The following is a 12,888-nucleotide window of genomic DNA, read 5'->3' as shown; positions in this document are numbered from 1 at the left end:
ATGGTGCTCATGTGCAAACTCTATCCCTCAACCCTCATGGGTCCCTTTAATTTACAACCTTTCAGGTCATTAGAGCGCAAAAATGTCTACCAAAAACTCTGACAAAAGCATAACAGATTATATTTTTCTGCCTTTTTTGCTCTGATCTTTCAGTTAACTGGGATCCTAAGAATAACCCCCCCCCCCTTTTTTTGTTGTTTTAATCCTTTGAATACCCATTTGATTGAAGACACATAAAATTTATAATTTTCCATATATTAAATGTTGGAGAGCACAGGATTTTTTTTTAGCAATCAGACTTAAACATACATGAGATGAGTAATACAATCGATTTTGATGCTTTTTTTTTTTTTTTTTGCAGTATCAGATTCTTAATTAACAACTCTTTGAAAACATTGGGACACTAATTTCTTCGACCAAAAACTGTTATAAAAACACAACAGATTAATGTTTTCTCCCTTTTTTGTCTTAAATCAACTTCAGTCCTAATCAAAAGCACCAAATGTTGAATATTTTCAAGGAAATCACAAAATAGCACTACTAAAGTATTATTATAGGTGTTTTTATCGTCAAGAAATGGCAAGTGTTTTATACATTGATGAATGATGAGAAAATTGTCCCATTTTAAAAATGATAAAATAAAAAAATGTATTTTTTTTCTCCAAATTGAAACCCTGAAATAGAGGAATGCATGATTATATTGTGTAATGACAGTGCAATGAAAAAATGTGGTTATAATGGGACTAAATGGGACATATTGTCCAATAATTACCTAAAAGGGTAGTAAATTAAAAATGTGAAACTGCGAGAAGAATAACAATGCATCAAAATCAATTTTATTAGTAATCTACTGTTTAATTAAGCCTCTTCTTTTTGTTAAACAGTCACATCATGTACACAAATGGGCATTCAGAGGGTTAAAATAATGGAAACAGTTAAATGTTTGCTTTTTTGATTAGGATTTAAGTTTATTGAAAGATATTCACAAAAAAGTAGAAGAAAATAATAATCTGTCATGTTTTTATAGTATTTCGGGGAGGAGATTTTTTTCCTGTAATGTCCTTGAAGAGTTGTAAAATTATCTCCAGTGTTTTGTTGACATATGAAAAGTTTAAATTATTTTACGATTTTTCATTAAAAAAAAATCTTACAAAAAATCATTCCATATTGAGAACCAAAACCAAAATTATGGCCAAAAATTGATTTAAAAAATACCCGAAAGGACAAAAATGTCCCTGACTACTCACAAGGGTTACCTTCCTTTTTTCATTTATTTATTTAGTTTCCTGTTTTTCTGTTATCTTTATCTAATCTTTACAGGAGCAAACGGTCTTCAGTCCCAACCACAGAGTGGATTTTTGAGCTTCCTCACTTCACCGTTCAGGCGACGCGGGCTCAGACGCTTCTGCTCCAGGCGATCTGTCAGAGCTGGACCCACAGTGTGGTGAACGGAGGACCAGTATCACTCAGTGAAAGCCTGCTTAATGAGGTCTACAAACCCTCAGGTAAACTTTACTCTATACTTTACCAGGCAAGCAAACCTTTCTGTCCTTTTATTGAAAATCACGTCTGAGTGTGGGTTTGGTGAATGCAAAGAGAAGGAGCTGGATTATCATGGAGGCACCATCTTCCTGTGCATGTCTCGTTTAGCTATAGTTGTGCAATGGCAGTTTCCAGAGAAAGATCAGGATAAGCTGGATGCATCTTTGAACAGCACACTCTGTAACTTAACCATTAACAGTCACTGAACAAATATAAAACATCACTTTGCCCATCTGCTCCTCTGAGACTGATGTTACAGCTGTTCAAGTCTTTGTCACTCTGTTTTTTCCAACGTCATTCTCCTCATAAATCACGTTCACTCTGCTTTGTTGGGTTCTTCATAGAGCTAAGCTTGTTTCTCAGAAACAATTCATCATCAGGGGAGTCACAGTGAACTGATGTGGATCTGGATCTGGAGTTGTACAGTTATTCTACAGAGCTCAGCACATCATGTGAAAACAAGCCCCAAACAAGCCCTGGGTACTTCAAGCCCCAGCATCACCAGAGCTCCAGCCTGGATGTTCACAGGGTCTCCTGAGACACGAAGGCGGTGTGCTTTGTTAGACCTGCAGCGATGTATAAAACTACTCTGAAACCGTCTTACACTTAATAATGATCGCTTTAATGGCTGAATAACACATTCTGCCCCCTGTTAAAGTAGAGGGGAGCCTGAATGCAATAAAACAGTAGCTGACTTATGTCGGTAGCATCTGGACAGCCCTCCGGAGGGCCAGGGATTTTCCAACTCATTAGGATTGTGTTGTTTGGTATTCCGTCAACAGTCTTTCTTTGCCAAGCCAGCTAAGCTACCTTTTTCACTGCCGTTTAGCCGCCAGAATTTCTGAAACTGGTCTCCTGTGGAGTGAAGTCAAATATTCCTCTCTCCTCACTCTGCTTTTCTCTTGGAAGAGGGTTTGAATAGCAACATGGAGCAACAATTGCACATCTGGTACATGTGCTGGCAGGTTATTAAAAGATCTTTGGGGAATGGGTTTGGGCTTAGCAGGCCAGAGAGTGAAGGGGAATAGGTGACTGGTTGTGTGGGTGAAATTCCCATGAGAACACCAAAACATGTCCAGGACTGTATCTGCTCCTCTGATCCTGGTGACAGCCTGAGTCCTTAGAAGAGGTATTTGCTGTCTTAATCCCTCCCAGCCCTCAGATCGTCAGTGTATGTGTGGACCGTTATGAGCTATTTCTGATAGCTGAACATCACAGAGTGTAATATCAGTGGTTACTGAGGAAATGAGGGCCTGGGGGAGCTGTTATTCACTGGCTACTTGCCTTTCCACTCACTGTGCTCGGTTTCTCAGGGTTCATTTGTAAACTTGAAAAGGATCATTGTTCCTTCTGACATTGTGCTCTGTAATGCCTCATTGGACATACTGTCCTATTAGAGACCCGGGGCGATAGTCAATAAATCAATCAATCGACCGATAAATGAAATGAAATCGATAATTTTGCCAGCCTCAATATATCCCAATGTGCATGCGTGTTTGTTTTCCTCGTTTCTCGCCCCCAAACAGGCTGAGTATCAAGAGGGTTCACTCTGTGCATGGCTCTCAGCATCTGGATGCGTTTGACCCTACTGTCAGTCATCCAAAATCTTTGTCTCAGGGTAGGCAGGGCCGCTAGCATCAGGCTAGCATAGACACAGAGTGCAGCAAGTGAGCCTTGTGAGCTTATCAGGGGGTCCGCAGGTTAGCGTAGTAGAAATTAGGAGGAAAAAAGATGATGTGAAGCCAAACGCCACAGCCTTAGAGTAGAAATATTTCAGCTTCAAGCCGAATGAGCAAGCCGAGACCATCAACAGGGACGAGCCAGTGTGCAGCAACAAAAAAAAGGCAACACAACAAACTCACATGTCTACCTAAAACAGAACCACCGGACCCAGTTCCTCCAGCTCGTGAAGAAACTGCACCTGCAGATGCAGAGCCTTTGCCCCAACAGTCAACACTCACTGGTAGGGATGGGTACCTTTCAAATTTGAAATAATACGGTACTGATGCCAGGTACCCATACTGAACGGTACCAATTTTCTGGTACTTTTTTGTGTTTATGTGGTAAAAAATATTAATTTGTTTAATAATAAAATACAATTAAAAAAAAAAATCTTCAGTATACAACCTTGCAATGCTGTGTTCATGTCCAGCGTGGAAAATCACCTACTCTTCCAGTCCCTCCCAGTCACAAGGATGCATTTAGGCACCTAAACATGATACCTTTTGATTTTATGTGAATCGGTGAACCTGGTACTTTTGACAGAATTCGGTCGGTACCAATAAAAGTACCTAATTTGGTACCCATCCCTAGTCACTGAGGCGTTTAATCGGCAAAGGAACTACAAACAGAACAGAGCAAAATGGTGTGTGCTCATAGATTGTGTATTCTGAACACCTGAGACCCAGACAACTGGACTGTTTGTAGTTTGGGATTAAGCTGATGAGGATGAAGCCTCATGGATGAGAGGAGAAATGTCTTCTCAAACTCTGAACTGTCCAGTTTCCTCGGTTTGAAGCGTGCAGAATAACTCTGACCTTGATGAGTGAGAAATTACATAGACATAGATAGTGTAGTTTAGTACATCACAAAAGAAATGCTGCTCTTTGGTACAGTTTTTTATTTAAGTGCAGTTTTTTAATTAAGGCCATTTTAATTTTTTTTTTTTTGCTTTTCTTTTAAGGATATTTAAAAGTAATTGATATCCCAACTACAGTAAAGAAAATACTCATTAGAATTTTTTTATTGCATTTGAAAGGGTGTATTGCATTATTATGATATATTATTTTTATATTAGTGGTTAATTTAGTCTCAAAATATTATTGTCAATAATATCCTTTAAAGTCAATTATGGGACAGTATATCGTCCAGTAAGATTTGTGATTGGCCCAGGCCAATTCTCTTATCTAATACCAAATAAACTGGTCTTAACTATGTGGGGCCGCTGTTTGACCCTAGTTGCGTTTGCAGCTTGGCTACAAGTATCACTTTCAGGCTGTAAGTGTTTGTGGTGTTAGCTTTGCTCCATCAGAACACTCACGACATTCAGATGTTATGAATTGGTTCAATACAAAAAAATTGAATGATTGAGATCGTAAATCCAGATTCAAGTCTTTTAATCTTCCATTTGTTTGTTTGTTCATTCTCGTGTGACCAACCAGCAGTCCCAACGGCTGTTGCCACGACAGAGCCTCCCTCTCAAACTCACGCACACACACACAGAGGCAAAACACTGAGCCCAAGTCTGTTTACTTTGATCGTGTTCTTTTTTCATTTTGGAGGAATTTCTCCTTCACTCTCTCCTTTTGATGTAAGGTTTTTTTTTTTCAATTGAAGAAGGTGTTTCATATCGAGGTCGAGCTGATAGCACAGATGGTCAGTGTCCTTCACAGGGAGGAGTCATTTAGGTATGAGATTCATTCCCTGGCCAAAGGAAATTCCACATACTAGCAAGGGTCAGCACAGCTTTGGTTTTTATCTCGAGGTCCTGAAAGACTGTAAAATGTTGTTTTTTAATAATTTGTTGGTGGTAGATGCAGATTGAGCCAATGGTCAGGGACTTTGAATCCTTGCAGCTGCGTGGAACAGTATTCTGGTTTATGGCTGATACAGTATGAATTCAACCCAAGATGTTTTAATGTTTGAAATGTTCCCACCGTGCCTCACAGAAATGAGTCAAACTAGAAAACAGAAAACAATTGTACAAGAGACCAAGAGAACCTGTGCTCCTGTGAATAGATAATTTTTATCAATTAAATATGACATTAAGGGACAAAAGCCGATTTGAGTCTTTTGAGGCCAATGCCAATCTTGATATTCAATGGGAATAAATTCTGATAGTTGATTGATCAGTTGATTAATTTAATAAGAAAATAACTTACTATCTGGTCCCCTAACTTATATAGCAAAGATATGAATTACAGACAGAGCATTATAAAAAAGCATTGAACCAAACAACTTACAGCAATGCTTTCAGGTATTTGTAACCTTGAGTTTGACATAGCTATGCTGAAGTCAGCCTCAGCCTCCTGTAACTTTTCTTTTATCTTCCTGCTTGGAAAACAGTAATCCAGCTCTAACTTTAAGCTAAATAAAAAAAAGGAAAGTTAAAAGTCTGTTCTTAAAAGTAGAGACTGTTTCTGCCCCCTGGAGCTCATACAGTAAGTGAGTACCAAAGTAGTGGAGCCTGATAACTAAAAGTTCCACCGCCAAAACTATTTTTGGAAAACCCTAGGTACAATGAGCAGGCTATGTGCTGAGAACTCAGTGATTTAGATGGATAGTATGACATGATAAGCTCCTTTCTCATTTCTCCATATCTCTCATGTCTACTCATCTCCTCTCATTTCTGCTCATTTCTCCTTATGTCTTCATCTCTCCTCATCTCTTCTCAAAATCTAGTCTCTCATCTCTTCTCATATCTCCTCATGTCTTCTCATCTCTCCTTATGTTTTCTTCCCTTATTTCTTTTTATCTCTCCTCATCTCTTCTTAACTGTCCTCATCGCTCCTTATGTGTCCTTAAATCTTCTGATCCATTCTCATCTCTTCTCAACTCTTCTCATATCCTCTCATCTCTCTATATCTCCCCTTATTTCATATCTCTTCTTAAGTCTTCTGCTCTCTTGTCAACTCTCCTCATAAATTCTCATCTCTAATTTCTTCCCATATCTCCTCATCTCTCCTTATCTCTCCTTATCTCTCATCATCTCTCATCACCTCTTACCCTCCTCATTTCTTCTCAACTCTGGTCATCACTCCTTGTCTGTTCTCATATCTACTCATCTTTTATCTCTTTTCATCTCTCCTCATATCCTCTTATCTCTTCATATCTCTCCTTATTTAATGCTTCCTCCTAAGTCTCCTACTCTCTTCTCAACTTTCCTCATTCCTCCTTATCCTTCCTCATATCTTCTTATCTCATATCTCTTCTTATCTCTCCTCATATCTTCTCATATTTTCTTATCTATCCTCATCTCTTACTTATTCTCATCTCTCCTTATCTCTCATCACCTCTTATCTCTCCTCATGTCTTCTCATCCTCATCTCTCCTTTGCTCTCCTAATCTCTGCTTTTATCTTCATATGTATTATCTCTTCTCATCTCTCCTCATATCTTCTCAGCTCTCCTTATCTATCCTCATCTTTTGTTTCTTCTCATTGCTTCTTATTTTTCTCATCTATCCTCATCTTCTCTTCTCTCCTCATTTCTCCTAATCTCCTTTCATCCCATATCTCCTCAACCTCCACATCTCTCTTCAAGCTTGTGCTTTAAATTTTCCTCAACTTTAAGTCTTGCTCAGTTTTAAAAATACTTGGACGTGATCTCAAACTTGACCTCATGTGTTTGAGGGTTGTGTAAAAGATCTCATGGTGTAAGGGAATGGATTACACTCATGTTTGTGAGCTTCTCCAGAGTTATGCATAAAGCTTTAATGAACCGTTGGTGCCTCAGCTGCAGTTCTGGTCACACAGCTGTGTGATCCAGGCTCGAACAAGACCAGGAGGTTTCAGAGGAGGTTAGCTGATTGTGCCCACCAGACATGCTCCAGATGATTGCACAGGGAAACATGTGCTGTGACATAACTTCAGCATGACGGATATGAGGGAAAAGGGAAGAGATGGACGCAGAGAATGGGCTCAGTTAAAAAAAATGAAGGCGACTAGAACAAAGTTTGGAGGGACAGCTGACAGAAAGAGGGAAGTTGAGATTGAGTGTGTGTGGTGAACCTCAGCGCCCAGAAACACAAATGGCCGATGGTTTTTTTATTAAATCCAGCTTTTGCACCAATGAGTGTCAGGTCACAGTCATACTCTCTCACACACATGCATGGATTCCTGACACAAACATCAAAATGTGCGTCTTCTTAGCACCATATGAACCAATTCTGAACACTGAGGAGATCATATGGAGCTTGTTCTCTCACTGCATAGAGACCTGAAGTATGTTGGTAAAAACTTAAATCCTCATTTATTTCTGTGTAACTATTCAAACAGGTGCCTTGTTCATCCAACTTTCCTTCCCACATTCATTGGGGGAAGGGGCTGTTGTGAGAAAAAGCACTTTCACACTGATATATCCTTTTGCTTGGAAACATATGCAGCCTGGTTCAAAGACCATGTCCACAGCACTTTTACGCATTTTTGCACTGCATGAAAAAGGCTGCTTCTGTCACAGCCAGCACTTCACATCCTTGTGATCTAACTGCTTTCAGGAGCATGGGCCTGACACAAATCCTCCTGTGACGCTGCAGCGTAATGAGTGTTGGTAATAGCTCTGTGTTATTGGAGGGGAAAATGTGTCCATTTTCATATCACTCTGTCACCTCCATTAGCTAATTCCTGATACTCTGTGCATTTTATGTTGTCTGGTTCCAGATCCTACCCATCAATCAGCCTTTTTTTCTCCCTTGGTGGTGTTAAGCAGCCATTGTTAAAGCAAAGTTCCTCCTCTGAGACTGAAGAGGGTCGCCTGCTCTCTGTTCAGCATTGATACTCCTTCTTGGTCCGATTTCAGCAGCTTTTGTTTTGGTAAAAAATCTACAGTGGCATGACACGAGGCTGTTGTGCTGGTGTCACATTTGTCAGTGAAGCTATGAGTAACTTCACTTAAAAAGGAAAATATCTACACCCCCCCATTCCAGAGGGAAAAAAATCCCTGCATACTTGTCTGCTTCATGGTCTGACATCAGGCAGGAAGAAAGCAGGAGGGAAAGAAGGGAGGAAAAAAAAAAAAAAGAATCGGGAGCCTTTCATCCAAATTTTCTGACATTAAAAACACGTTGTGTCAGAGAACTGATAAATAAATGGAAGGAACTTGAGATGGAGCTTGTCATTGGAAACTTCAATGAGCTACAGGCGGGCCTCGCTCTGTGCCTGGCAGATTGTGATGATGTTTTAAGTCAGTCCAGACTCAGGCCCTCCACTTTTCTTTTGTCTTTCTAAAGCTCTCTGCTCTTTTTCATTCACTTACTTCACTTCGTCGATGGGAGTCACCACTGGAGGTGGAGCCAAAGTGAAGTTTCTGGTGTTTTCTGCTAAATGGAAAGCGTTGCAGAAATATCCATGTGTGTAACGGCTTGAGACACATAAAGTTCCTGAGACCTTTACAGTTGTGGGGTTGTTTGCACTAAGAATGGTATTAGGGAATGCTGATTCAACCTTTCTGGTCCTGATACCTATACCTGGGCTTTGGGTATCGACCAATACCAATGTTGATCTGATACCAGTGTTAAATAATAACCTACCTGCCCTACTGTGGGATACAACTGGTAATGTTTTGGGTTAAAGGCAAAAAATGAGTATATGGAATTGCTAAAGTTAATTTTTATTCAAAGTATACTTAAATACTTACATTTTTACCAACAGTTTGTTAAAACAAAGCTTCAGAATCTACAAAAAAATACTATTCAGTCGTAAACTTTTATATCTACAGCAAAAAAAGTGCATCAGAGAGAACGTTTCAAATCAAGTAGCCTGTTAAAAAAAAAAAAAAGAAAAAAATATATAGAACTGACTGCCTAGATTGGCTCCATGGATCGACCCTTTCCTGCCGATACCCAATCCAGCTTTGAGGGGTTGGATCTAACTGATAACTGATACCAGGATTGGTGCATCCCTAATTTGCACATCTGCCAAGCTAGAGTATGAGATATTTTGTAGGAATGGAGAGTAAATTGAGGGTTAATACTTCTAGGCTTCAAGGGGCCTGTTAGAGCCTGAAATATAACCACAACCCATAATGTGACAAGGACCCAAAATGTAATTAAAAAATGTAATAAAACCCAAAATGTACCGTATTGATGCGAATATAGGACAACCCCAAATTATAAAACAACCCTCCTCTTTCAGGACCAGTCTTCAGAAAAAGACTATGATAACCTAAATTTGCTTTGTTCCTAATGTAATTCTGAATGACAGTAAAGGTCTTTGCACACTGGGTCCGTTTTTTTCGGAGAGAACCCGAAAAAAGAAAACGTCACGCACAGACACCTTGCACACTGTCTCCGATGCGTTTATTTGTATTATTTGTGAAAATTCGCAGTATGAGAAAAATGGAATCATCAAGCAGTGATCAAGCAATTGATCCTGAGCAGCGGCTGTCAGTTTGTTTGGGGTATGCCCGTGGGGGGCTCACAAACACACACACACACACACACACGCACACACACACACGCACACACACACACACACACACACACACACACACACACACACACACACACACACACACACACACACACACACACACACACACACACACACACACACACACACACACACACAGAGGTGCAAGCACACAGACACACTGTCACACTCATGTACACAAGTATTCATCATTTAAACAACAACAACAAAAATTAAATCATCAAGCCATTGATCCTGAGCAGTGGCTGTAGCTGACATACTGTCGCGCACACACACACACATACACAAGTCTTCATTCATCATCTAAACATCGCCCAAAATGTGTAGAGAAAAAATGTCATAAAATGTGAAAATGTGATTTTGCAAGCAGCCTATGGCGTCTCTGAATGGTCAAACTACCCAGGAAATGAGCACTGCAGCTCTGAAAAAACACAAAAAATCATACCTGTTCTGAAAAATATAACGAGGGACGAAAGGATCCAGTGTGCAAACATGATTGACATAACGTGATTGAACTTAATTTTTAATGTGCGTAGGTTTCGGGCCAAAAAAATGTCAAAGGCCTGAATGGGAAATGCCTTCACTATGTTTCTTCCCAATCCATATTTGAATGTCTCCTCGTTCTTGTTTTGGCTGTAAATCCTCCAGCCTGTTCACTTCTGGTCTGGCTCAGTTAGTTTCTTGCTGTGGTCAAGTTAAATATGCTCTGGTTTGGGCACCATTTGTTTTATTTTGAAAGTCATTGGGCATTTTAGATAGTTTCCATGCACAGCTTCCTGTCCTGCTCCACCTGTTTCTTTTTTTGTGCGTGAAATTGATGCGTAACAGCTCCAGCATCTTGCATAGAACTACTATCTAGTACAGACAGAACAAAGCCATCATCACATGAACTATTTGATTTTTTAAAGTTAATGACTATTCTACTTTTTTTTAGCCTTTTCGGTTGAAATATTGTATTAATGGCATCTACATCTACAAATGATGTACAAAACAGACCAAAGGAGAGAAGTACAGTTGTGTGGGATAATAATCCTGGACATCATGAAAAGCATCCAGAGCCCCAGTGAAACACTGACGGATTAAAGAGTCAGATTCAATAAAAATCTGTTTTTCCTTAGCTCAACAGTTGTGTTGAGAATAAGATCATGTTGGATTTAGAACAAATAGCTGCAAAAAGACTGATTTGAAATGCAAGAAAGATTCTCAAAATGTTGAAAACTTTCTGTAAACACAAACAAGTAGACTGCGTGGTGAAAAAGGGCTTTAGGGCAGCCACAGCTGAGTCCTTAGAAAGTTAATAAGCCCTGAATCAATGACAGGCCCAAGTGAATCTGTTTATATTTATGTCATCTGGTAGTGTCTGCAGGGCTGGCTCCCTGCTGGGAGTCAACCATCCCATCTGAGGGCAGCGACGAGTGCCGACTGAGCACATAAGTCCGCGTCATAAGGCCATAAATTTCCCCTGTGAAGTCCATTGAAGTGCTCCAGCAGCACCGAAACCTCAGTCACGTCTTGGCTACCACCACACACAGACACAGACGATGTCTTCAAAGCTGGGACATAAATATTGATCTCAGTAGATTACTGGTGAACAAGAACTCTCTGCTTGGTTTCTTTTAAATTCTCTTCTTGAAGGAAGAGATGGGAGAAGGAGAAACTCTGTGAAAAGAACACAAGTTACAGACTTTTAAGACAAAAGAAGGAAAACAATCTGGGGTTATATTTCAGGCTGTGGTGCTGATGTGCCATCGGTAGCTGTTGTCTTTAAATGACGCGGGTACAGCTACTTCAAAGACAAACGTTTCAAATGCCAACCAAGCCGTTCAAAGCCCAATTTATGAGCTTGTTACTTATTAATTAATGCAATCAAAATGCAAGATTGAGATGCTATCAATCTTTCTAACCATTGCACACTTAATCCTTGGTGTCTAATCCCACAAAAGTCACTTTTGTTTTCAGTAAGAAGCAGTTTAGGTAACCCACGTCTCAGCACATTTCTCCTTTTTCTGTCAGTCTTGATTACCTGTACCCTCACTTCTTCTATCACTTTTTCACTCAGTATTACTTTGCACCCCCTCCCTCCTCCCCCTCTCACACACACACTCACACTCACACTCAAACACTTTCATGCTCTTCCAAACTGCCCTGCCTAGGTCCATTAGTGTTAGCCAAATTGCTTCCTCATGAAGCCTCCTTAATTGTGGTAATTCGGTGGCAGAGAGAACCGAGGTTTTAATGTGCAGGGAACATGTGTCCCTGCTTTAGGCAGAAGGAAAGGCAGGCAGCACCTGGGGAGAACGGTAATCATGGAAATTAGACCCCCAGACTCTGCTACCACAGCACTTACACCCCATCAGTGTCTTTATACCGCAGCCCTTACAGGGAGAGTGCACCCCTCTCATACCCACCACTGCAGACTCTTCTCAGTGTCCTGGGAGCAGCCGGCTGAGCTCTCCACACAGTGACAGGGATCTCTTTATGAGCCCACAGACACTGGTTTAGAGTATTTTAGGTTATACTGCAAACCAAAAATGGAAGTGGTGGATTCTTTGATTATCAGAGAAATCAAACACATCTTGTTTCAGAGAGAAACTAGTCCATGCTTTGGTTTCCTTCATGTTGGGCTACTGAAACTCTTTTATCCGGCTGTCCTAATAAGTCTATTAGGACCCTTCTGCTGGTTCACAACGCTGCAGCTTAGGTACTGACTTGGACTGGGAGGAGAGAGCACATCTCTCCAGTGTTAGCGTCTCTACACTGGTTACCTATAAAATCTAGAATAGAGTTCAAAATTCTTCTTCTGCCTTACAAAGCTCTTAATGGCATCAGGCCATCCAATCTTAAAGACTTAATCGTTCCGTATTATCCGCCTAGGTCACTGCGTTCTCAGCATGCAGGTCTGCTCGTTGTACTTAGGGCAGTGGTTCTTAACCTAGGATTGATCAAACCCTAGGAGTTCGGTGGAGCCTCTGCCACGGAGGTCAAGACACATCCAACTCATTGTGCCAACTTGTGATGACACGCCCTGCTTGGCCATATTTAATCCATTCTAAGTTTGTCGAGCCAAAACTAATGAAGGGTTCGATGAATGCAACAAGGTTAAGAACCACTGACCTAGGGTCTCTAAAAGTAGTATGGGAGGTCGAGCCTTTAGTTTTCAGGCTCCTCTTCTTTGGAATCACCTACCGGTTTAGGGGGTC

At 40.5% G+C, this 12,888-nt stretch overlaps 1 protein-coding gene across 3 annotated transcripts in view; it reads left to right on the top strand.

The window, feature by feature from the left end:
- The window catches only part of vps13b (vacuolar protein sorting 13 homolog B), a 411,975-nt gene that overhangs the window by 74,740 nt on the left and 324,347 nt on the right, over positions 1-12,888 (top strand). For all 3 annotated transcript variants that reach the window (XM_074682783.1, XM_074682782.1, XM_074682784.1), the window contains one exon: positions 1,321-1,505. In XM_074682783.1, the coding sequence (XP_074538884.1) occupies positions 1,321-1,505 (185 nt within the window). The remainder of the gene's footprint in view (positions 1-1,320; positions 1,506-12,888) is intronic.

The sequence above is a fragment of the Halichoeres trimaculatus genome, unplaced genomic scaffold (genome assembly GCF_033239565.1).
Source record: "Halichoeres trimaculatus isolate MK-OKI-2021-1 unplaced genomic scaffold, fHalTri1.1 fHalTri1_scaffold_12, whole genome shotgun sequence".
Taxonomy (NCBI): Eukaryota; Metazoa; Chordata; class Actinopteri; order Labriformes; family Labridae; genus Halichoeres; species Halichoeres trimaculatus.
The sequence above is the reverse complement of the archived record's forward strand: the minus strand, read 5'-3'. Positions and strand labels throughout refer to the sequence as shown.